This window comes from Platichthys flesus, chromosome 11, assembly GCF_949316205.1.
Source record: "Platichthys flesus chromosome 11, fPlaFle2.1, whole genome shotgun sequence".
Lineage (NCBI taxonomy): Eukaryota > Metazoa > Chordata > Actinopteri > Pleuronectiformes > Pleuronectidae > Platichthys > Platichthys flesus.
The window spans coordinates 7,037,106-7,064,671 of NC_084955.1; the positions used below are offsets into that span (position 1 = coordinate 7,037,106).

Consider the following 27,566-nt stretch of genomic DNA (forward strand, 5'->3'; position numbering starts at 1 on the left):
TTTTAACAGCCCAGCATTATCTGATTTGTCCCACCGAAATTTAATTATGAATCAGACATTTTGTAAGTTTACTATTATATAAAATATTGTGTCCAAATCACACTAAATTTCAATGTACCTTATTTTCTCCTTTCTTTGAGAATTTGATTGTGGATTTGTGCATATTTTAAGGCTGCAAGCATGGGTGAAATTTCAACTTTGTGAAAATATAAATTAATCTTGATCTTGTGATATGTGTTTTAGGTGCCCTACTATGGACAGAGATTATTTCTGATTCCAAACTAAAACGCTCATCTGGATTAAGATTGTTTTTTTGAAATGAAAACATATTAGATTGGATTTATTCAATAGTTCAGTTTGTAAAAGTGAATTGCCTGCTGGGCTGGTATCCTGTGTTGCCCTATGTCCTGCGATGATTAACAAAACAAATTGCAATGGTACAATTGACAAAGGAAACGACCTGAGGGGGCTTCTCAGGTGATGTTTGGACTTTCTGTGTTGCAGTATTTAATTTAATACTGTGGTGCAACTATTGATTCTGCCACCTTGACCTTCAACAGCAGGCCTTTTGGGTTTGTCCCAGACGCTGGGTGTATATTGTCATGGCTGTTTGACAAAGTCGTCCTTGGCCTTTACCTCTAGAACTTTGTAGACATTACCAACGTTCTCCATGCCTTTGACCTTCATTGGTAATCATGACTCTTTTGAAATGTTGACAAGACAACATGTGACCAAAAGATCACATCAACCTTATATATGATTTCGTAGCAGCCTGAAGAATACAGACATATTTGTTCTTACTTTAGAAGACAAGTGCATCGTCAGTTCTAAACCGTTCTGTATTTAATGAGCTGTTTGCTTGATCTGTGTTGATGATCGTTGCAGCTTTCTCTCTGAAACTGAAGAAGTGATCTGAAGTAGCTTAGCTGCGGTGACAGCTATTCCCCTGTTTATTCAAAGTTTGGTGAATCTCAACTGGGTATCTCATCTCATCAAGGAGCCTGAAGTGTGAAAGCGATGGTGACATCACTTAGGTTGATGAGTCCCAGCCACTGCTGGTACAGATAATTGGTTGCCTGTTTATTCAAAGTTTATTAATATTGAACACACAGCATATTCGCACCAATTTCTTACACAGAAATTAAGTTTTGATGATTTTTAACATTTTTATTTGATCTTTTTATCAACCATCTGTGTTGTTTGAATTAATGATAAGTGGCCCTGATTATCAGAATGGACTGATATGTTCATTATGACGTGACAGCAGTTAGCATTACCGGTGTTGTTTTAGGTTTGTGGTAATGGTTAATTTGACCTTTTTCATTTCTATTATACTTTTAGCTGGCTTCGCAAGTTCTAGAAAGTAATTCAGAAAGAAGGACAGATACCAGTAACATGTTGACTTTTCTTTGACATGTACATATGCTCAAAAATGATGCTCCAATATTAGTCAAATTACTGCTATAGAGAAATTTCACTGGAAACCTCAGGTTGCATTGACCTGCTGATGACCACAACGCCAATAGTCAAGGCTACCCCTTCTGTTTTGATCGTCCTTCACATTTTCCTGTGCAAAGCAAAGAAAACTGAGAGAAAGGGAATATAACATAAAGGTCAGGATAACATGCTCACTGCTCTCTGTTGTGTCTCATCGTGTTGAAACTTGCAGCCGTTAATATTTCATCCTTTACATTTAGTTATGAATCAAGAAAGGTCTCCCTGCATTCTCCCTCGCTTTCATTCTCTGTCTCCTTTATATGCCGAGGCTTTTCTTTGTTCATGTAGCTCCTCATAGCCCCCCCCCCCCACACACATTTCATCATGTGCTTCGCCACAGAGGCAGAATTGAACTTCAGCCGGTTACAGTTGGTTCCAATGTTCCTCACGTAGTTGACATTTGGAAGTGAACTCTCCCACTGACATCTTTAGATGTAGAAGGACCTGTGTGTGTATGCGTGAGTGCACCTGCAGACTCTCTATGCATCTACCTCTCTGTGACTCCAAAGTCAACACTAAAGTTTAAAGGCTCTACACACTGTGCCATTAAACAGACTATGGAGGGAACCTGTTCTTTATTATTTCTCATTGGTAACCCTGATTGCTGACATTTTGTGGCAGTTGCTTAGCACCAGAATCCTGAAGGTATAGTTTAGTTGCAGTTTTGTAATACAATGTATTGGCAAGGCAGCTCTCGTGGTTGTGATTAGGAGCCTATTGGAGCAGGATTCCCTTCACTAAGCTACCACAATCAGATCTAAGTTCACACCTTAGTTACCTGACGTGCTGACGGAAGACAACTCAAGGACAAAAGGTGGTCCTGTGCACACCGCTAATAAGTGCTTTGAAAAGGTGTGTTTCAACAATCAACTGTTTCGCTGATATCAGATTAGTGTAGCTATTAAAACCTGTCATGATTTTAAACCACTATGCTCAAGATGAACCATATTCAGTGACTTCGAGTTCACACGTGTGTTTTATTAAGACTGCCAACTTTAATGAAGATTGGTCTTAACCCTGTTTTGCATTGAAGGTATCTTTGAACCATCATCATAAACATTAACTCTACCTTATCTTAACAGTCACTGATTTGATCTGTGTCAACAAAATTCAGTTCAGACAATCCTAATATATTGTAGCACTCCATAAAGAAGGTCAAGGAATTTAAATCATATTTAAAATAAGACGATTACTTTGCAGAGATACTCCACAGTTCATCGCAGTGTCTCATGAAAAGCCGACTAAGGTTTCTGCCCAGACTCCTGAAATATTTCGACATTCAGATTTAACAGTAGTCAGCTGTTTAATCAGCATCTTGTACCTGAAGACCTCTTAGTGAGGGAAGAAGAAGCCCATTTTTAATAATGAACGCACTGTTTGAAAAGGTTATTCATATATATATATGTATACTGTCAGAATGTGGATCCCTTAAGTATTTATAGTCTTCCAGGTTAATGTGCAGTATTTTTTACACCTGAAATAAAATATGTTCATCTCAAATAGTTCTGTTCATAAACTTAGGCCAAAAAATGTTGGAAGGAAATCAGTTTTTAGTCTGTATATTTTGTAGCACTCTTTGTGTGGCTCTGTTTATTAGCATATCATGAATCTAACAGCGCAAAATTACTGCCTGAATATATTCCCAAATTGGAGTTCACGTTGAATTGGTCTCAGAGGTGCAGTCCTCCCTATGTTTGACACATGTCCAATAATGAGTTGGTTCAAATTCGCCGGAGAAAAAGCTGAATCTATTATCAGCGATAAAGGAGCAGAGAACAGATACACTTCCAGAGATTTCACACAGCTGCTGCTCCACAATGAGACTGAACGGGATCCATCTGAAGGAGAAACTCTGCCTCTCAAACACAACAGAACTCACAGCTAATAGTCAACTCCAGGGACAGAATTCATGAGAGTAAAAAAATATACATGTATTGCTTTGAGTAGGAGCAGGTGTACCCCCCACCACCACCTCCCACTCGTTCCTACATCACCCACAACTCTAATAAAACGGCGACATTCGCACAAACCGACACAAGTTTAGAAACCATATAGACAAGGCCTCAGAGGGAAACAAAGATAACCCCAACAAAGAAGATGGCTGACCTGACATCAAAGTACCTCTGTTGTTTTAGTTCCCCGCTGTGCTGACTGTTGCCTTCCCAAGGGAGGTCAGACTGAAAGAGCAAGCCATACCTGCATGCTGAAACCAATCCTGAAAGAGGGCGAAAATACAGCATTGTTTTACAGGCCTTCATGTCTTCAACTTTCCGATTAGAAACTAAGAACTTTATCATCTTTTCTATTCTGTCTCTCTGTGATATTGATGAATGACTGTGCAGCCCTGTCTCTGCTATGCTTTTATTTGTGTGCGGCTGCAGTTCACAGGAATTCTTGCTGTTGTTTTTCCATCACTTGCTAAGTGCCAGGTGGCTATATTTGGGAGGCTAAGTGGCAGAGCATATTCTGTACCAGGCGGATGGTAATTACCAGGTGCTCAGCCTTGGCAGTAGCAGCGTATTTTCGTGTGTTGGTTAGCCATAGGATGTGGACGCATGTTTGGATGAGTGTGCCGTGGTATGTAGATGCTGGAGATGACTGCATTGACTTATGGTCCCCCTTCCTCTCTCCTACTCCAGCTGTTCGAGCTGCTGGGACCAGATGGGCTGGAGATGATCTCCACCCTCCTCCAGCGAAGGATGGCCATCGTGGACTCCCTCCTCACTATCCCAGGCGAAAGGATTGGCTTCCCACCAGGTGAGACGGAACCATAGCAACCATGTCATCTCCGTGGTAACACAAATTCCACTCCTATCAACTACACAAAATAGTCATGATTTCCAGATATTCATTTACAGTCTAGACCACAAGTATTTGGACAATTGCACATTTTATTGTTGTTCAGTAAATATGCCTAAGTAAAAACAATGTCTAATAAAATAATGGACACAACTCTCAGCTTTAATTTGGTGGAAGATTCATTTAAAGATCTGTGTGAGTGTCAGAGAGAGAGAGAGAGCGAGAGAGAGTGCTTTAAACACATAATGCCCAAATCTGAATTGTGCCAATGGAATTGGACACTTCGCTGCTCCTGAGCATCTGTTTGTCGTTTAAACATTAATTATGCACAAAGAGCTCAGATCTGACCTGAGATTTGATTGTAACCATTAGACTGTGATGGAGTTGAGTGAGCATGATAATAAAAAAATCTATCGCAATATAAAATAGTAGTTGACATTGCTAGATTAAAAAAAAAAAAAAATGGTTATACACAGGAATGAAGTGGTAGCCAAGGGGCGGCAGTCTTGTGGAGAGTGCAAACCCATTCTTGATAGTACTCCCCAGGATGTTGGTGTACATGTTTCCTTAAATTAAAAAAAACAAAGGATTCACCACATAATGCAAATTTGTTGTCAGCATTAAAAACAGAAATGTCAGGTTACAGTTATAAAGAGCACACAAAAAGAAACCAGATAATTCCAGAACAAAGTTGAATGGACTGATGAGACAAATATCAACCTGTCAGGACGAAACAGGAAAGTGTAGAGAAAAAGGAACAGCTCAAGACCCAAAGCCACCACTTCATCTGTCAAATGTGTTTTTTTTATAATTTCCTCGGTCTACAGTGTAGGGCTGCCAATGGAACTGGCAAACTGGCTTGATTGATTGATGTATGCAGGAGCCTTCCTTTTGAGCCAACACTTCAAAACCCACAGGACGGCATTTTATCATCCATTGGGACAAACGGCTTCTATCCATATGGATAAAGCATCTCATGTTTTCAGGATGAAGAGCTAGACAATTTGCGAGGGTGGTTTGCCTGATCCAAGTCCGATTGAGCTGAAGTGCACTCAGTAACAATAAGGCTACTGGCAGAGAACCAATAACAAACAGCAGCTGGGGTACACTGCAGTGAAGCTGTATCAAAGAATCACCTGGAAAGCTCCTGGTGATACCTGTGTGTAGGAGTCATGGATGTGAGGATTTTTCACAAAACTCAAAACCTAAACAAAGCTTTGTCCTCCAAACTCTGTAAAGCTGATATTTATATCTGACAAGTATTATCCATTATATTATTTCAGATTGTGTCACTGTCCAAATACTGTCCAGACTGCACATAAACAAATGAATAATGCTGATACACTGAAGATGGACAGCAGTGGCTTCCTCTGTGTTCTTGCTTCTGACACCATAATTCATGCAACCGTGCACCATGAATTGTGTATGATGGACTCATGAAGAGAGATGTGTTTACCAGCTCCAATTATAATTTCAATGCTTTTTCTGCCACTCCGGGCTTCTTTTTATCTCACTGAGCATTTTGCATCATGCTTTTGGAGTCAGAACTCAGAAATAAATAGTTTCCATTTATAGACACTTGATCTAAATGCGGCTGATGAATATCTAAACTCTTTGAGATGACTTTGTAGATGACCCCGCCCAGCTTTATGCAAATTAGCGTTTCTTGCTTTTTTAGGAAGCATTGGTCAGATCAGCAGATGTGAATACTGAATACAGATACTGGCCATTGTGCATTGTGAAAATATGCATTTTCATATAATTTAGGACCAATATGATGCCGATATTATTATTATTACAATATTAATATAAACACTTATAATAGTTTTAATATTAATGTTTCTCATAGCACACTCAGACATTAGCAATAGGATATGTCTTGTAAGTAATCCATTATATGCTTGTGAGTGATTTATTTTTCTGGGCATCAAATAAATAATACCGGTTAAATTATATTGTAGGCACTTTAATTGGTATTTTACCATCTGACAACATAGCAGCTCTAGGATGTTTCTGTTCTGGTTAGACTTCTTGTACGATGCTCAGCACAGTGGCCATGAGTCAGCTGACTCGTCAATAGGCAAGCCTTTAATTACACTTGGACAAGAAAGACATGTCATTTTTTTCCGTTTTCTGTCAAGAAGGCACATTGCTTAATTTTGCAAGGTTGGGTCATAACTCATAATGAGGATGTGCAACAATTTACACCATGTGTCCTGCTGTACTACAAATCATGTTTAAATTCCCCTTAGGCATCTTTTCCTATTAAAGACTCGCTATTCTCCCTTCAGAAGACATGTCGGACAGAAAGCAGAAAACCGTTGGTGTAAATTGGAATACAGATCTTTTGATAAATTAACATTTAGAGATGCTTTCTATTTAATACACCCCAGCTGCCCATCACTGTCAGTATGCTGTAGGAGCTGTGTAACGCTCATGCTTTCTACATGCTACTGAAATGTCTCAATCCACTGAAAGGCTATTACCTAAAGATTGGCCCTTTACTTCAACCCACTTATTCATTATTTCTTTCACGTCCTTTATGCCATCTACCTGGAGCGATGAAGACCAGACTAATGCTTCCCTTGTGGGCAGGCTCTCTATTTTGGTTCCTGCTTCAAGACCTCTCATGAATAAGAGAAATAATCGAATCTCATCTCATCTCTCACCTCATTTTCGTCCGCTTATCCGGGGTCGGGTCGCGGGGGGAGCAGCTCAAGCAGGGGGCCCCAGACTTCCCTTTCCCGGGCCACATTGACAAACTCTGACGGGGGGATCCCGAGGCGTTCCCAGGCCAGTGTTGAGATATAATCTCTCCACCTAGTCCTGGGTCTTCCCCGAGGTCTCCTCCCCACTGGACGTGCCTGAAACACCTCCCAAGGAAGGCGCCCAGTGGGCATCCTTACCAGATGCCCGAACCACTTCAGCTGACTCCTTTCTAAGTAAAGGAGCAGCGGCTCTAATCCGAGTTCCTCACGGATGGCTGAGCTTCTCACCCTATCCCTAAGTGAGACGCCAGCCACCCTTCTGAGAAAACTCATCTCGGCCGCTTGTACCCGCGATCTCGTCCTTTCGGTCATCACCCAGCCCTCATGACCATAGGTGAGGATAGGAACGAAGATCGACCGGTAGATCTTTTCGTTACAACGGTGCGGTAAAGCGAACGCAATACCGCCCCCGCTGCTCCGATTCTCCGGCCAATCTCACGCTCCATAGTACCCTCACTCGCGAACAAGACCCCAAGGTACTTGAACTCCTTCACTTGGGCTAAGGACTTTTTCTCTATTAGTATGGAATACCACGCCATACTAATAGAGAAAAAGGCTGACATGTGCATGGTGTTGCTAAGGCCAAATAAGCTCAGGATCTTGTGTGGAATAGGTTTACACTGACTTTTGCTGTAGTTAAACTGGCACTCTGGGTGGCTTAAAGCTAAATTCATTGATTTTGTATGAGATTTTACTTTAGGAGGCTTGATAGTGAGTTGAACTAAAGCAGCCCTCATAGCACCGCCCTGCTATTTTTTTTTTATTTCACATGTCGTCTTCCTTCCTGAGCCAGCATTTTGTCTCGACCTGCTGTTCCCTCGGTCCTGAGGAGTTTGACTCCTCTTCTTGTTTTTCGCCTCCTTAGTGTGCAGAGTGAAGCAATAAGTAGGGGAATATATTGCTCGTAAGATAAGGTTGGATAATTTTTCCTTGCCGGAGCTGTTCTCTGATCCATATGCAAGGTAAGCATCAAGAAGCGGCTGAAGATTAGAGGAGAGAGCTCCTGCTTTGTCAGAATAATCCCAGCAACTATTTAAAGTCACACAGATTCATCCTGCAGTCATTTGAAATTCACAGGTCCTAAATATAGATTTTAAAACAGGGTTTGTGAAAATACATGCGCTGATCAGTACAGACGAGCAGCCATTCATTTATGGGATTAAATCACTGAAAGATGCATTATTTATAATATTAGACAGGGAAATAATTAGTGGAGCCAGAGATGTTGCTGTTACGTCAGCTCCAAGAAAACGACCAGTTATGCTGTGAATAATCCGATTTATTAAATCAGTAATTCATTATTTGTTGACCCCCAGTGGTACAGGGTTAACCCTAGCCCTAACCCACACAAACGCACAAACCGAGTCAATGTATGGCGAGCTAGAGGAGATGTCGGGGCGCTTGGTTTGATTTGATGCAAACTGTAAATAAATACCTTAACACTGAGTGGATTTAGTGGATTGTGCATTGGCTGCCCGGTGTCTGTCCAGACCTGGTGGTGCTGCGGCTGGGCTTTGCGCCTTCTCCCTCAGTTTGTGGAGCTGTCCATGGTATCTGTGTCCATAGCCAGGGACGGTTTATGGTTATTTATCGCAAGTCATATCGTCATCGCGATATTCAACAACGTTATCGCATATCGCATTTGTTCCTAATATCCTGCAGCCCTAGTTAGAAATGGCAGACAAATCACTATTATATTCTTAAACTCTCCAATAACCGATAAGCTCATTAGTTTAAACACTTTCAGAGTCCTTCCTTTCTTTTTTATGACGATGAGCAGTCTCATCATCTAGTCTGCTGGCTTTTATGGCCGCCTTCTGTTGACAGGGTTATATGTATGACTCAAGTAATTGACCTCCTGAAGTTAAATGCTGCTGTTTTTCACTCTTGCCATATAACTCAGTGGCAGGCTGTATCACAGAGCTGTTAATACAAAGCAGTAATGTTGGACAGGGTGAAGTTATTCTTTAAGTCTCGAATAGTTGAGTGCACCACCTTCTTGCTGAAAGCATGGAAGCTGTACAATAAGCTTTCTTGAATATACAACACCAATGACTAAAATGTTTGTGTGACTATTGCTGCTTTTAGACCTGCACTGAATAAACTCCTGTAATTATCGGGAGGGGCTGACTGTGAGCACACAAATTCCATAGTCAGGGGCTGTGGACATTATTTTAACTCAAAGTTTTTCTTGCTAGACCGCTAAAAAATCGGGATAATGTCCAAATGAGCCCGCGTGAAAATACAAAGTGGAGATTATCCGAAGGATTTACAGGATCCTTGCAAGTGTGCACGCTAACTATGTTTCTAACATTCAACTGAAAAAATATATATATACCATAAAGAATACAAATATCTCAGGATGGAAAAAGAAGAGCTATACACATTAAAGACCACAAAGACATTGACTTCCTGAAAGTTGAGTCCTTTATGCCTGAAAACTCCAGATTGGTCTGTTGTTGTAAACGCGTCTGACCAAAGAATATCCTGCTGCATTCTTGATATTTGATTGGCAACTCCAGAAAATGTCCAGACCTTTGTGTGGCAATTCTCTGAAAGTCAATCCTAAGATCGACTCATGTGTTTTCTATGTTACAGACCAACTTTACACAGATGCTTTTTCATTCTAATAGTGTTTTTGAGGAATTATCTGCATTTAGTTTTAAGTTTTTCTTGTCGATTACCTGAGTTTGTATGGTGCCCTATACAGAGTCTCTTTAGGTTTAGATATCCACTCCATCTTACATTATACTACAATACTCTGCATTTTGGCAATGTGAGATAACTCATATGTGGGTGGCACCAAATAAATTCCTTAGAAGTATAATATGATTTCATCTATTAACAAACTGGCAATGGTTTCTTAGCAGTGAGTAAGTAAGTTGATAAAAAAAAATAATCTTGTAAAATGAACAAAATCAGTAAGCGGTTCTGGGCTGATGTTCAATTTCAGCTGCTTGATGTTAGAAGAGAAATTACAGTTCAGACCGTCATGTGCTTCTGAATACACAGGGACCTGGATTTAAATCTGAACTCCCTCATTACCTTAATGTTCGAACCTGGCAAGATGACAGGTTTGATGGACTTGACACAACCGTACAAATGTATGTGTGTATTTAAAATACCGACTTTTATGTGAATCATTTTTTTTATATATATATATTTTGCCCCAAAGAAAACAAGGTTCAGCTTTAGTCACACCCCTAACTAAACCTGATTTCATTCCCATTGTGAAGAAGTTTTGATCAGTGTTGAATATTTCCCTTGCCAGACAGTGTATGAGATTAGTGTTGCCTTGACAACTGAGGGTGAAGTCAGAGGGGGTTAAAAAAGGCTGATTAAATTTTCCACTATTTGCATGCCATCAGGAAGAGTGGGATTTAGTGGGAATGCCTGTCTCTTGCTGATTAGCTTTTAAATTGCAGTTAGCAGCTTGGCACTGGCATGTTGATCAAAGTGGCTCCTCTTCACATTTATATGGATGATAGAGGCAGTGCTAAATGGAATGATGCTAAAAAGAGACACAGACCAAATGTTTTCATCTGCTGCTCGATAATTCAGGAGATCTTTGAATTGAAAATCTATTCTAATATAATGTATATAGTTGTGCTTACGCGTCTGTCATCTGTACGTTATAACCTTTACAATCCGGCTGTCTCTGACTGCAAACCTACATTTGATGGAAAGTAGTGCACTGCCCGTCAAGTCCGATGGAGTTGTCAGTGACATCATCATGGGGTTATTTCTCATTTCTGCCACAGTAAGCGATGAAGTGCAGTTTACAGTTTAAGATAAATGAACCCTGTTGAGTTCCCCTCAACCGTGCTTTCAAAAACAAACAATCCAGCCAAGTTTGATTATAAACTAATATTAGGTGTTAGGAATATATAGGTGATGTTTCCATGTACACTTTTCACATAACAACTTTACAACTTTACTTTCATTGTAAAAGTAACTCAACTTCAACATAACTTCTGTTTGTTTACTTAACTTTACTTTTGCATGTCTGGTGTTAGGAAATCCATTGTGAAAGTCCATATCACTTCTCTAATACCGCAAGGAGACAGACTGGGAGGTGAAGCCCTGTGGGGCGCTGACAGCTCCACCCTGAAAGAAATCGCCTCCCATTGAGTGTCTGTGTTTGTGTGTGCAAGTGCCTTTGAATGGCTCATTAGCTATATACCTGTTTCTGTTCAAGTGCGGTACAGTTGGTGTTGAGGGCTGTCTGCAGGAAACGTAACCTTAATCAGTTTCGTAGTCTTGATGGCAAATGGTTCTGTCATGCATTCAACAAGATGATGCCACGTTTCTCTGACTAGCATTTAGACCATTTTCCTGAACGTGATGATCGGAGCCTTTTCTCTGCTTCTCAAATGAAAGGTCCGCTCACAGTTGAGAGTCTGACAACCAATACAGAGAAGAACTCAGTGGACGCAGGAGGTGTCGCATCATCCTCAATGCTCAGCACACATGACAATAAGGCGCTCAGTTAAAGGTCTAACACACTTTGTGAATTTATGGATTCATGGATTTGTTATTCTTTAAACACTTACATTTTCTCCAAATCTGTATGAATTGTGTGTGAGAATAATAAAATGTAAATTATTAAACCACTGTAGGAGCAGACGGACAGAGATATTTCATTAGCATTTGATTTGTCTTTGTCATACAGCTGATTGAAGGCTAAATGTGTGCATTTGTACACTTTCTAGTCTTTTTAGTGTCATTTCTTCACCCTACAGAAAGTCAGTGTGTCACTGTAACGAATGTTCACAGTGCTGATGGTAAATAGCTACACAGGGAGACCACCAACGAGGCCATATGGCTCATCCCAAAAACATCAAACAGCCGTTATATAGATATAATGGCTGTTTAATGTTGTAACCTTTCAAATTAAAGGGTTATAGATGATTAATTGAGTTTTGTGTTAATGGAAGTATGAAGTTGATTTTTGCCATATTGCCTCCGCCACAGCATTAATATGAACACAATGAATAACCATCAGCTATACATTATTCCATGGTTAAATTTAAATCTCACTTTTTTTCCTTATGCATTGATGATTTATAAACCAAAAATTGAAATGGTCACTTCAGTTAAAATTTAGGGTTCATGTATTTAAAATGAATAAAACACTTAATTGATTATAAGTAATCAGTGCGATAGTGGTCAATTACTTAGATGGACTGGACTGAGGTCGAATGATTTCTGTGATTCAATGAGTTGCACAAAAGCTTGACACAGAATCGTTTCTACATAAATGCAGTTTAAATATTTCACTCTTAGTAATCAAGTAGACCACTTACTGTGTTCATTTCGATTCTTATCCAAGCATTAACGTGGGCTGAAGTGATCCTGAATGGTGACATGCTCGACTAATGAGTAAATAAATGTGAGGGAGCGCGTGAGACCAGCAAACAGATGCACACACACACTCAAGGTGATGGTCCTATTAACTCAGGGGTGAGGAGCCTTGTTTCAAATCAATCAAAAGGCCATTTCAATATTTATGACACCCTTTGTCGGACATACTGAATTATTGAACACATATATCATGTTTTGTACTTGTTTTGTACTTGTTGGTTGTTGTAATTTGAACTATTGCTTGCAGTTTTCATCTTTGCTGGTGTTTATTGTTTGTTCATATTTTACTTTTTCTCTACATACAGGCCTTTTTGATTTATAATCTGTAGATGTGCTATATATATGATGTTATATGATGTTATTTTACTTATGATGAGTCTTTCCTTCTATCAAATTCAGCAGTGATCACAAACAACAAAAAACTAGTTTAGCTTAATTTGTGTGTCTTACATTTCATAAAAGGCCCTGAGGCTAGAAATGTAGGATCTTGTGGTTATTGCAGTTCCATAGTTAAAGACTCCACTATATGTTGACTTTGAGGAATACTTTTTAGGAAATTTGACAATAAAAAAAAAAATTGGGTTGAAAAAGGATTTTGCCTGTTTACAAGACGATTTCATGCTATCTAGGCATAATCTTCAGTGATTGTGGAACCGTTTTCGTCAGTGGAAATGTGGATCCTGGTAATTTGGAGCCAGTTGCAGTTTGTGACACATAACAAGGCGTAATGGGTCCCAGAGAGAGGGAAAGTACAGGAACAGGAATTGTTTAGACATAAGAATTGCTGTATAGAGGGTGACAGAGTTAAAGGGTTGGGAGTTGGAGAGGTAATGGGAGGGAGGCTAAGAGTGACATGAAGGGAGGGGGGAGAATGAAAGGGAGGCAGTTGCGGCAGGTTTAGCTGCTAGGCAAGATAAAGAAGAAATCATTCAGTCAATCAGCCCGAGCCGTGGTACAATCATCAGATCTCATCTGTTTTCAAGAGCAATTCTGCCTTTTATTGAGCTGTTGTGCCTCAAACAGGGAGACCGCAATAGGGGACATTAACCCCTGCTCTGCCACGTGCACCTGACATCAGGGGGCTATCAAGATGACCGCAGATGTATGAATCAGTTTTTACTAACGCAGTCTGTCTTCGTGTTGTCTCAATGTCATCAGAAGTGTTCATCCAGAGATAAAAGCTGCTCACTTCAGAGGCTGAGGATGTTGAAGTTAAATCATCTATACTCATTACCTTTAAGTATGATTCATGGCAGGTGTCACAGGGAAAACAAAGAGATGATTAATTCAATTAAATTAGTAATTCATCAGGCTCTTGTGAATTATTTTGCCTGTATTATTCATAAACTACTTATTTACTTCTTGTGAATCTATTATTCCTGCACGTTAAGCGAGAAACAAAGGAAGTTACATGATTCTCACTCACATTTCTCATGACATTTGTACTTACGTGGTTAGGAATGTCAGATTGTGGATTTGTTGGAATGTTACAGAAACAGTCGCCCACCCACACTCCCCTCGTCCAGTGTCTGATAGTTGTGAGTTTTTCTGAAGTTGTCTTATAAGCAGTTCAGATTGAAAATGTATGATAAATACCGTTTTTTTGTTCGAATGTATGTCATAACTTCACCCATATACTTGTCACTCGCATATTGTTACAAGCGTACTCTATCATACACAGGACATCCTTTGTCATTGTAGTACTTTGTAGTCAGGTGCATTGATATTCATAGTATTCATATGAAAAATTGATATAATCTCACATACTCATACTTTTCAACCTTTCATTTACAAGATGCTTATGTTTGTATTTCTGCCAGATCCGAGCCAAAAAGGGGAAATGAAGCCTATCTACGGGTGCCAGGTGACCATCCAGTCGGAGCAGGAAAAACAGATGATGAAGGTTTACCGCAGGGAGGAGAAGAGAGAGAGGAAGAAAGGCAAAGGAACAGACGATGGCGACATCTCGGATCCTTTTATGACCTTCGACCCCAGAGAGATGAGAGCCCACCGGTATATCATCCCTCCACATTTTTCCTCTGTCCTTTTTTTCTCCTCCTTGTTCTCTGTGTGTGTCTGTCTGTCCGTCTCCACCTGTGGTTTCCGGTAGCCGCACAACAAAACCAGCAAGCTTCTGCATTTTTCATGACTACTTGGCTTTGGAAGAGTAAAAAACAAAATCTTAAGGATACTACAGCTTGCCACATCTCCTCTTGTGAAGGATTTTCCTAAACTTTAATTTCAGAGGATGAAAAAAAAGCAGTGATCTGTTTAATTAAAAACGTAGCATGGCCAAATCCAGCACAGTGTGCAGGAAAAGATTAGTAGAGAGGTAAGCCACTTTAGGAGGATACATAATGCTTCATATCTTTGCTTCTTCATCTGAATCATCCCTCAACTGCATTAGTAATTTTAAAAAAATCCCAGTGATTGCAGCAGTGACATTGGCTTCATTTTGGGCCCATCATAAACACGTTGAGGTAACACTGGTGGTTGTTTAAACTTTCTTTATCTCTCTTTTGAAATGCTCACGTCTTTCCTCTTTCCAGCTTTGTCTATGCATCATGTACCGTTGATTTACATTAACTATCCTATCTGAATATTTCCTGTCCTTTGTTTTCTTGCACAGGGAGCAGGCCCTTCTGACGGCACGACGTGAGCCTGTACTAGGCAGAGAAAGAGTGTACCAACGAATCAAGTATCCCAACGTCTACGACGTCCTCACGGAGGCCACAAATATGCCTGCATTTGTTGGAGGAGCCAGGGTAAGACTGGATTTTTAACTCATCTTATTGACCAGCGACAATAAGCTTGGCCTGCGTTCGTCCAATCTCGGTCGCAAAATTTCCCAGTGACATATCCAAAGCACAGAGAAACCGAGCCCCCCCAAGGCCAGCAGAGGGGAGAAGTGTAAATGTGAGAAATCTGTGGACATGGTTTTGTAAGTCACGCTCTCAGATCTGTGCCCTCCAATTTGTATACCATGCGATACATCCACCAAGTGTGAAGTGGATCAGCTGAGCAGTTCTTCAGATAATGGAACTACAGACAGACAGAGATTCCTCCTTTTTCAGTTAGATTGAAATGTTCAGAAGGAGAAAGCTCTTTGGTTGGAGTGATGCAGGATTCTCTTATCCTCTGAATCTTTGACGACTTCAGGGGAAGGCGGTTGATTTATCTCGGCTGCGAGGATGATCCCACCTCGATACCTTTAAGGGCCCTAGACACCGCGTGATAACATCAGTCATGTCACACTGTGAGAGATGGGACTTACACAATCTTGATATCATACAGTAAGATATCAGTTTTTGACTATAATGACAAAGCTTTTGTTTCTTTATTCAAAAAATGCCACATGTAATTTTGCATTATTGTGTCTGAGGCTGAAAGATTTCACCAACAATTATCAAATTTGGTTTGGTGCAGCCCATAATCAAATCAAAACCTACAGTGCGTAAAATGTGTTGTGGGCTTTAGCTTAATTGATTGAATTTAAAGGTTAATTTAGTCACAAAATAAGTTTGGTTGTCTATAACTTACATTTCATGTAAAGGTCGTACATGGACTCTCATTTTTTAGATTTGAATTAGTTCGACAGTCCTGCTGCAAAACTCAAGCTATGGATGATGTTCTTCTCTGAGACAAAACATTGACTTCTCTCCTACAGTTTTTGTTAAAACAGTCATTTTTTTTATGAACTGATGTTTGTCCATATAATCCCTCCCTGTTTAGTAATATACACTCAATCTCCTAAAATCAACAAAATGAAGCTCCACGCCATGAATCACATTTCTGAATCAATTTCACTTCATCTTATGAAGAGTGCCAAAAATGTTTCATGTAAATCTTATTATTTATAGCATTATTCTACTTTTTGTATGATTTGTTATAGAATTAAATACAGTATGATCAGATATTTTACTGTAATCTATTTAATTGGGTTGTTAAAATGAAATAGGTTAGAGTTTTGAATTGTTGGAAAAGTCCAATTGAACTGTTTCATATTCTTAAGCAAGCATTAACTATTTGTAAAAGTTTGTTGAATCGAAGGGGTCATGACTTTTCTTTATTTTTTTTTTGTGTGACACTCAGATTTTGCTGCCTGAGGGAATCACCAGAGAGAACAACAAGATGTACGAACAGGTGGAGATCCCACCCAGCGATGCCATGCCTATCGGCTTTGAAGAGAAGCCAATCTACATCTCTGAACTCGACGAGGTAAGAGCTGCTGTATACTTGTGTTTGTTGGTATGTGTGTGTGTGTTTGCACTTTGTGTCAGTGTGTGAGTTTGTACATTTGGGTAAGAAGAATACTGGTTTTGAAAAATTAAATTGATGTTTCTGACATCAGAGAAGGTGAGTCTAATGAGGAATATGTCCTTAATGATTTGCAGCCACAAAGGCAACACTATAAGATACATTGTTATGACACACTCTCCTTTTTCCCATTTTTTGCTTTGAAGCTGCAGTTCATTATGACACGATTGTACAGTGCAGAGATCCATTGACAATAATTCTGGCAGAAGTAACCATTTACTTCTGAAATTGCAAAGTAAATGTAGGAAAATACGATTTACGTCTCTATGATGTTGCCTGTAAACAAGAAGTGTCTACACTGAATCAAAACACACAATAACCTATTCACTATCTAAAGAATTATACAAAGTATATTTTAGTAGTACTTCCAGGCAAAGAAAAAACAGAAAATAACAGCAAATAACTGGTGTGTGCTACTTTTGCTACATAAGTAATTTGATGGACAAATTGACCTGCGACCAGACCTCCCCCTCTCCAGAGCTACAGTAGCCCCTATCGTCAATATCCCCTGTGGAACTTTTGGCTGAGCGTTTTTTATTTCTGGCTTTGGCTGCGAAGTAGAATATCTTACTGCGTTGTCTCCGGCCCATTTGGCTTCCAAAGTTCAACAGTAAATTACATTGTCCACAGGGTCGCAAGCAGCATAATCAGGCTGAAAAACCGGCTCGTCGGCTCAGCACAGCCAAAGCTGTTGGCTTGGATTGTTGAGCTGGATCTCCAGTGTTGATGGCTGTCAAATTAAAATCAAACCCCTGAGTGCAGATTAGTTGGCATTTTAAAAATCTATTTCTCTATTAAAACGGAAGCAGTACGCAAACAGCAGTGTCAGACTTAACACTTTGCTGGGTTCCCTCGTTTAGACCATGATGCCTGGGCTCTTCAGCACTGCACTCTGTTGGCCTCCTGAGCTCCAGTACACATTGTAATTTAGCAAAACAGCTGTAGATTACAATATCATTTAAAATACTTTATAGAGAACACCAACTTATATGTCATATTTCTAATGAGTGTAAAAAATTGTGTACATTTTTCTTTGTTATAAAAAAAGGACTTAGGGCAATTCACAAGAAATTTCAAAATGTGTCTCACTCCCATTTGGCTGTGGAGGTAAACTCGGGCAGATTAAACTTGCCACATTGACATTTACTACTAAAGATAATAAATAAAACATAAGTCCATATTTAATATTTATGACATTGCAATGTAATTTGGTTTTGGCTCATGAATGAGTTTTAATCTAGCAGAGCTGCCAATGGCAAATCATGTACAAACAAAGCAAAGCTAAAGTAAGCGATCTGGGTTTCTAGCCGTGTTGTGTGTAATGCATACACAATTAAATTCACATCCACATGTTTATTACTGAACACTGACTCTATGATAGGGAGGTGAGCGTTTTCAAGTTAAATGGACAATTACTCAACCGTGTATAATTAGTACCTGTCTTCTTGCTGCTCTCTCTCATTTCTTTCTGCCATGATGGTATGTGGTACTTTGTTTGTAGCCATTGGTTGTATAATTCTTATAGTGTTGCTTTGTTGGATAGTGAATTAAACTAATTTTCAAATGAGCATGTTTACCAAAATGTTTAACTAGTACTTTAATGCTGAGAGGCGGCTTTCACAAAGGACAGGATGCAGTATATAAATATAATATGTTTTATAAAATCCTTGGCAGCATGTTGAGTTTCAGCCCACATCAGGCTCCTCTTGGCTCGCGCATCAGTCACAGCTTTTGGTCTTCAAGGCTGTCTTTTGTCTTGGAGGAATCAGAGCAGCCTTGCTGAAATGTTATGCCTCTGTTCAAAGCACCTGGCCCAGCCATCACAGTCACCTCTAGCTTGTTTTGGTGATGTTCTTGCTTTTCATTTTTTGAACAGTTCCAATTCTGTGATCTTGTTCACGCATTCACGGTGGGAATATATGCTGCGATGTATGTAGGTCTTTGTTTATAGTCTTTGTGCTTAGAAATTTAGATGTTATAGATTTTGTGAAACTGGCCTCGTGCTTTGTGGAGTTGTCCACAAGGAGCTTACTGTTTATCTAACCTGTTGCTGTTTTGTGTTCATGGAATTCACCTGGGTTTTGAGCCTGTTAGTGTAAAGATCTGTAATTTTGCCTGTCATGTTGTATCTCAGACAACAAATTGCCAATGATTCATCTCGGACAGACTTCTTGTTTTATTGTTATTTCTAACGTACACAACTGCCATCTTTAAAAGTTAGAGTTATGTCCAGGTTTGAGGTCTGTTAATCCACTGACTATCTCAGACAATTGATACTTTCCTCTGCACGTCATGACTGCATTTTTAAAGTACATCTGCATGAACAACAGGACTTGTCTGCATGTCTGCTATGTGGCCAGGTGAGCTGATGTGTATATACCGTCCTCCTCCTCACTGAAGTCTGGCCGCAATGGTCAGTGAGTGATGTTTCTTCTTAATAGAAGCGCTGTAGCTCTCAGCCAACTGTCAGCGGGCACAATGACCCGTCACTCTGACTGACACCTTGACTGAAAAACCAACACTCATGGTGCCTACATTCCCACTGGCCTCCAGCAGGCATTACCTGGCCACCACTGGGCTGTATTAGATGGCAGCGACCTAAAAAAGTAGGAGCTCTTTCTGTTCCAGCCCTTGGGGAAGAGGTATGGCTGGAGGACAAGTATACTCCAGCACAGAGTCCACACACATCACCTACTCTGAAAGCCTCGGCTCGCATCCTGTCTGCCCACGTAGGCTCTGTAATCCATCATCACTAGTGAAGATGCAGCAGTGCAAAAGGTCACCACTTCTTCTCCGAGTTTGGCCTTTTGTTTATGAAGGCCCTAAAATACGTTCCCCATAAACCTCAGAAGTATTTTGTCACACTTCAGGGAACTAGTGTTAACTGCTCATCTCACTTAACCTTCCTGTCACTCATGCTAATGGACATAATGATAAACAAGATTCAGCTGGAGTGACTGTGTGTATTTGTGTGTGGAACTGAGTGTAGATGATAGTGTGTGCATGTGTCATGTGCCATGTCAAATTGATAAAAGGATGGTTTAATCACATCTATGCTGTTGCTCATCGTTGTTTTCACAGTGTACGATACTGGCTCAGGTGTTTGTGTGTGCATACGTGTGTGTTTGCTTTGTGAGTGCTGAGGTCTCTTCAATGCCTGTCAAATTCAATCCTCATCAGAGTGGTCTTTGAGGATTTGACCATTCATCCTTCCGTCAGGCACAGGGATGATGTCCACAGAGACACTAAGAGTCAAACAGTGTTTATTTTAATGAAAAGAAGTGTCTTTCGGGGCCCCAGGACTAACTGCATCCTCGGGGCGGAAATGGGATTGGAATTTTGTATTTATTCATTAAATTGTATTATCTATTGCTTATAGCAAATGAAAAAACAGATAGAGTGCTGACAGTTGACTTCAAATGAGCATGTCTTCTTGTGCTTTAGTTGCTATCTCTCACTGAGAGAGACTCTGCACAGCCGTGGTCCCTCTGTCCTCTCAGCTGGGTTCTCCTACAGGAACTAACCTATATGTTGCACTGGTTAAACGAAGCACATAGGGAAGAGGTGAACTGCGTTTGCATCATCAAACCCAAGTCAAAATATCTGCTGTAAAAAACACAAATTGCTGGATTGTTATTTAGCCCTTTAAATGGTTGTACTTGGACAATTGTGATTGGAGCTGTATCCATGGCACAGTGGTTAATCTGTGGGTCTCACAGGAACATTCATGTCCACTGGGTATCCATGTGCCAGTGTTAACAAGAGGCATATATTTTCCTCTGTAGTCAGATGCAGAAAAAAACTAAAAACACAGATAAGCAGTAGGACCAAGGATTTCCATTTGAATTGGTGTTGATGATGGTGGAACTGTTTCTGACAGTAAGGGTTAGCAACGTCATCCATATTGCATTTACCACGGGTAGTTGAAGCTGATGCTGTTGGTTTTCTTTAGGAAAATGGTTCACCTGATACAGCCATGACGAATCTGAGAAGGATGTGTTGTGACTGGTGGGACCTGATCAGGAAACAAACTCAGTTGTGCATCATTGTTTTTGTGTTTGGGTCTCAGTAACTCTGGACTCTGAGAGGTCTGGACACCAGGTGTAACGGAGCAAATATGAGTGTTGGTGTAAACTAACTTTAAAGCAATATTCTCTGTTTATCTTTCCTTTGCATATCTGCAGAGAACCGCTCATCTTATTCACTTCATGGTCTGCAGGTGTATTGCTGGGAACCAAATAACAGTTGTTTCATAGTTTGGTGCAGTTCAGAGACTCAACAGATTTAGTTTTAATTGCTAAACTGCAGAGGTGGAGCGAGGCTGCATGTCGTGAGCACAGCCGGGATCAGAGCTTCACAGCAGCTCTTTCACATGATGTGCTTAAAAAAGTACATTAATAAGAAACTGGGTTTCACATTTCACCTTTGAAACTTTTACAATGCCGAATGACAGCATCTCGTTTTTACAGATACGTTTTGCTCTGTTTCAATTACACCTCATATCCCTCACACTGGGACTCTAAGAATCAGACATTTTGGCAATCCAGGATCAAGTGTGAGTTAAATATCTCAGAAATCTTTGAGATAAATATCGGAATAAGCTGTATTCAGGCATTACTGAATTCCTGGTCTTGCTTCTCCTGCAAAAACTTAAAACTACACACATTCTCCAGGTCTCCATCTCTGTCTCCTGTTACTTTCTGAAAGACTTATCTCTTTCGGTCTCCTGCAGTTTCTCCAGAGCTCACCAGTAGTTGTCCCTAAATCTTTTAAACACCCTGTGTAACTGATATAGATTGATTTGCAGCCTCTTCTGCTGAGCAATGTGAGAGCCTCAGTCAAGCAGCGGCTCTATTCATTAGCTTAAGCCTAGGCAACTCTGGAACAAAGTGCCTCACTACTCGTAAGTGCAGACGCACAGTGCCTAATAAGTCTTTATGTGCTATTAGGAAGGCTTTGAAAGGCGGGCTGAAAAGTATGAGGCCCCCACCCCCTTTCCAGTTCACACTGTGTGCATATGGTCATTTATTGAAAGCTGTAATGGGAGACAAGGCTGCACAAGAGTCTGTGCATCTGTAATAGCTCTGTAAAACATAAAAAAAAAAAGGAATTTATTAGAATGCTTTTTAATTAATGAATCAGGGTCTAGGTGCCTCACACTTAGCACTGTGGTAAAAGCCTTCCTAATTTATCTAAATAAATGTTACTTAGTGTCTTATGAGTGACAGAAGTTGCCACTCTTTAGCACTGATTGACCAAAACCTGTACAGAAACGTACACTGAACATTGCTGATGTGCCTCATAAAACTAAAGGCAGAATGGACACACACTCAAATAAAGAGAGAAGCATTGACAGTACACACCACCAAAGTAGTAATTGATAGGAATCCGGTCAAGCTGCTAATGCGTTTTCTTAGAAATGAAGGTTCCCACAGGAAAAGTGTCTGTAGAGGGAAAGGATTAAGGAACACAGAAAGCGTTGCTCTTCAGCTGCTACAGGAGAGCCATAGTTGGGCGTGGGTGGTTTAAAAGACATAAGTAATGAGTGGCTCTTCCCTCCCAATTTGTTCTGTATATATTTCTACTGCTTGGCACTTAAAACTTTCATATTGAAGGATATCCTAATCCAGACAGTTATGGGGAAAAAAATGTAATTTGTGCACAGTGCAACATTTCTTAAGTCATCAAATAATGGCAGTATATAATAGCTAGCACAGATAACTAAAGGAGGATCCCTCATAAAAGACTTGTAAAGCATCGAGGGAGGTGAGATTACCTGTACTAAAAGGGATTGAAATGAAACAAGTATGTCATGTCATACTCAGGATTCAGCTGCTGAAACACTGTTTTTTTTATTAATCAACATTTGTAATGAATTATTGTGAAATCCATCTCTGACCTTCCTCATTAACAAGGTTTTTGCCTGAAGAACTGCATCTCGTCTGACATGTTTTTAGTTTTGCACTGTTCTGTGTCAATATGTAGCACAGTGAAAGAGCAAAGAATAACTGAGATACATAAAAACACAGACACTGCTGATATCCGACAATTTGTATGCGCAACAGTTGGAGAGAACAAATTTCCTTCACCATTCTGATGCTGTGTCTGATCAACAACCACATCTGTATATATCTCACTTATTCTTTCACTCTTTCACTGCCACTCTTTTCCTAACAAGGTTGATGATCTGGCACTGTCACCCCTGCACACAAGGCCGTCACAGACTATTCTCATTTTTGGTTTCTAGATGCTGGAATAAGCTACCAATTGTTATCAGAGCAGGGCCCTCCCTATATCTAAGAAGCTCTTGGAGAGTCATGTTTAATGAGAACACCTCCTGTCGTAACACCTGAAACACCCTAACCTGCCTATCTAGCACTTTAGTTAAACTTCTCTACCTCATCTTCAAAGCTTTCTTTTATTGATCAGATGTAGTACTTCAACGTAACTCTACTCCTACTGTCCTGGAGATTTAATGTTGTATTTTAATAGTTGCTTTGTATTAGATGAGTAAATGTAGGTATGATGTAAATGCACTCAATTGACTCTTTGTCATATAATTGTCTGATTAAATATCTGAATAACAAGTAAATTTAAAATGATGTACATGATAGAGAGCCAACTGAATGAATATTTAATTAGAAGTTGCCTGTGCTTCTTTTGTTTTAACTCATTGTTGATGCTCTGTGTTACGGTCCATATAAATTGCTGTTTTCATTTTCTTCTTTGGCATATTTTAAGTGTAGTTAACCACTGTGATAAATGTTAGATAGGTTGATGTTCTCAAGCATTTGATAACGATGCTGTGAGAGGTGGCAAATGAACGTGTCTACACACCAGATTTGCCCTTTCTGACCATCGTGGGGGCGTTCCCGTCTGGAGGTCAGTTGGAGGGGTTTATAAAAATAATCTTCATGCTTCAGAGTAGAAGCCTCGCCAATCTTGAATCGTGACTATCAAAGATGTTGGCTATTGCAGTTTTTGCCTGAGCCGATTTTCGTAAATATCAATGAGAGAGTTGACCGGGAAGTTGACAATGTTGTGTACATCTGCGACTCAAAACAATACATTCCCAACTCGCCTCCAGCTCGCACTGCAAAATGTATGAGCCAATTCTGCTTTCTTAGCCCTGATTTCATCCATTGTTTATTTGTCTTTAGTTTTTTTTGCTATTAGACAAAATAACATTGGTCCCCCGCCATGTTTGTTTTTCTCCATGTCATGTTTTCCACATTGATGATAGCAGTTGTGCAGGCCTGGTGCTGTTGTCGTTCTGGTATGTTCTGCCATCATCACTTTCACTCACCAGCCTTCGATTCTCCGGTCTGTTGATAGCTTACCCTCTCCTTTCCTGTGCAGGAAGTAGCTAGTGTTTGAGCACACGTTTGCACAGATGAGGCAGAACTGAACAGCCCTCCATACATAATTAATCCACCTTGATTGCATTTCCTAATCCAGTTTTGATGTGGTTCCCCCACAGCACACACATGTGGCTCTGTGTGTTTGCTTCGATTAAGCCATGACTCTTCAAGGCCTCTTTGAAGGATTCAATGGTTAAAGGCTTTTAAAATCTTCCCTGATAAGTGGCAGCAATATCAAATGGAACAAAAATATGTCATCTTTTGTGTATTGTGTTTCTTTCAGTCTATAATTAAATTAGACTTATTCAGACATATCTTTCACCAGGTCCAAAGTGGCACCAAGCAGTGTTGAGCAGGACTCAAGTGTCTTCACTACCTTCAGACCAACATAGTTTTCATTTTTATCATCCAGCGTCTACTTTGTTTGAATAGCAAATATCAACTTGTGCCCTACTGTGCATCCATGTTGGTGTTAAAATGAGGGTTTGTCACTCACATTGTTGGTTTGAGCATGAGCTGCAGAAAGAGTTTTCTAAGTCTGCCGTCATTCTATCAATCCACTATAAGCTGCAAGCACTTCTGTCTTTTTAAGGCAATGGTACTGATGGTTGTGAGTGAACCTGCTAATTGTACAACCCTATAATTGGAAAATGTACGTTTTATCATGGCCGTTCAAATTGTTTTTCAAGTGGCAAAATCCATGTAGGGATTTTTCAATGGGCAGCATATGTCATTTTAGGTTTTATCCCATAGAAAACTAATATCAAAGCCCTTAGCTGATGGAATCCTATTACTGTAATATTAAGATTAAATTATATAAAGACAATCTAACTAATCAGAATTGATAAAAGTCTCCTGTCTTGCATCAGTAATTTGTAGACCTGCAGTAACATTAGTTACCAGTGTTTGTATTCAGTTTTAAATGAGTTAAAAAAGTGAAATGACTATTTAATGACCTGTGGGCTGATCAGATGTTTTAGGCTGGATCATTTTATTCCTCTAAAGCACAACATTTTAATGTATTATAGCCAAAGTGCTTGCTCGTTATGATTATTATTATTATTGCTCAACAGTTTTTTAAGGCTTTTGATCTTACTATGTAAAGTGTCTTGAGATTTTTTTATCATGATTTGGCACTAAACAAATTGAATTGAAACATTTCCCTTATTGTATTAATTCCAACAATTGATTTTATGAATATCATATAAATGATCTGAACTGCGAACCCCTGAGCTCCCAATTTAGTTATTAGGTGAGACATGGAGCCACTGACTAAATTCATACAAGACTGGAGTCCTTAGAATGTAAAAAGTGGACTTTGAAATTTACTTTTATGTTGAATATATTAAATATATCCATGTAGGACTAATTAAATACACATTTTAACCAGGAGCAAGCTTAGTTTTAGAATCAATTATTAAGCCTGAAAAAAAATTAAGCTTTTTTCCCCCCTGAAATCTGATTTGAGTGTAGTTTAAAAAGTAAGAGCCATGATTATACGTATTACAGGACTAACAATGTCTTAATTAGCTGTTGTTCATTAAGGTGTTGATACACAAGATGGCAAAGTACAAAATTGAACTCTTGGTTGTTGCATAATGTATCTGCTACCATGTGATTGTTTCTGTATTAGTTTTGCAAAACCATTATGTATTTATTTAGAAAGAAACTTGACTGTATATCATTTTAAACATTCAGAGGCAGGAACACCATGATGCAAAGCTATGAAACACTTTGTCCTGTCAGTGAGAAACCGGAATGAATAGGGACCATTATGTATGATGTCACTCAATGGAAGTTTGTCATTATTGCAGAAGGGGACAACTATGTGTCATTTATAAAAAAATATGTTGCCCTTGTGGTGTTATTGTGACTGCCAAGGACATTATAATTTCACTGCTGATTTTTTGTAAGCAGGATTACTCAAGAACTACCAAATGAATTTCCATGAAATGTTGTTGAGGGGTGTGACTCGAAGAAGAACACATTTTTCCATTGCAAGATATAATTTGTTAGTCTTGGAGATATTTTTTAATCAAACACTTTAGTTTTGATATTTAAGAAAATGTAGGCATCCAATAATGTAAAGGACACTCCAAACATCATTCTTAGTCAAATTAAAGAAAATCAGTATTGAAAAACATGTGGTACATGTACAGGCCTGGGGTTTATTGATAGTAAACAATTATATTTTATTATTTTCAGTGGACCATAATATGATTTTAGTCATTTTTAATGTCTCTTTAATTGAAATATGAATAAATAGTTGTATTTTGTTGCTGTCGGGAGTGAGATGCAGGGTGGGCAGTCCCGTGTGTGCTCAAGGTTTGGGGGCTCATAGTGCTTTCATTGCTTCCTCAGCAGGTGCTTATGGAAGGAGTGATGGATTACCTCACTTTTTGCTATCTCCATTTTACTCCCAGCTCCGCCTCCCCCTTCTTTTTTCCCTCTCCCCCTTTCTCCCTGCTGCTTCTGTTGAAAATGAATAGGCCTCCTGTTTGCTGCATCCGCAGATCACTTTGTCAAACTCCACTGTGCATCTGCTTAGGAAGGTATGGGGTGTATGTATGTATGTGTGTGTGTGTGTTTGTGAGTTTGTGTACGCTCAGTGTGCACATGGATTGGCCCTGGGATTTAGTGTGTGTGTGTGTGTGTGTGTGTGTGTGTGTGTGTGTGTGTGTGTGTGTGTGTGTGTGTGTGTGTGTGTGTGTGTGTGTGTGTGTGTGTGTGTGTGTGTGTGTGTGTGTGTGTGTGTGTGTGTGTGTGTGTGTGTGTGTGTGTGTGTGTGTGTGTGTGTGTGTGCTGTTAGTCTGTTTGCGGGTCTGTGTTTGGCCAGGTCATCTAGTGCTCTGCATGCAGGCTTGGAGCTAGATGATAAGCTGTTTGCAAAAACTAGCAATTAAAAGTTGATCAGGCTGTCAATTCAAATGGAATGAAATGGAACCAGAAAGTAATTAAAGGATGGCATGAAAATGACAACAATTATATCTTTTAGCTTCCCATTACAGATGCACAGTGGAATTTAATTAGTTTAGGAGTATGTATAGTGACTCTTACAGTAAACACACAATGATACAAAATAGCAGCCACCACAAAAAATAAATACAATTAAAACTGGTTGCTTCTCGTATATACACAGACTAGCTAGCTCTTTTTCACTTTTACACCTATACGAATAGAGGCTGATGATATGGACTACACTGGTATTTAGTTATTGCTGTTGATTCATTAGTGCAATCTATGTGGGTCCAATTAGTGTGTTTTAGTGGCTGGTGGATTGGCGGGATATTCCCTATCCTCCCAGTTTGCCCATATGGCCGTAGGCTGTGTATCTGCTGTGTTAATGAGCTTGTCAGTTTCCATCCCACTCAGGGTTGGTCCAAGATGGGCACCTTATGCACACACTATGTACTGCTGAGAATGACTGCTTACACTCACTCACTCTATGCATGCCATGATG

At 39.7% G+C, this 27,566-nt stretch overlaps 1 protein-coding gene across 2 annotated transcripts in view; it reads left to right on the top strand.

Annotated features, from left to right (window-relative positions):
- Nucleotides 1-27,566, top strand: part of ascc3 (activating signal cointegrator 1 complex subunit 3) — a 124,460-nt gene that overhangs the window by 14,231 nt on the left and 82,663 nt on the right. For both annotated transcript variants that reach the window (XM_062398890.1, XM_062398891.1), the window contains exons 5-8: nucleotides 4,137-4,254; nucleotides 14,249-14,441; nucleotides 15,058-15,193; nucleotides 16,521-16,646. In XM_062398890.1, coding sequence (XP_062254874.1) covers nucleotides 4,137-4,254; nucleotides 14,249-14,441; nucleotides 15,058-15,193; nucleotides 16,521-16,646 — 573 coding nt within the window. The remainder of the gene's footprint in view (nucleotides 1-4,136; nucleotides 4,255-14,248; nucleotides 14,442-15,057; nucleotides 15,194-16,520; nucleotides 16,647-27,566) is intronic.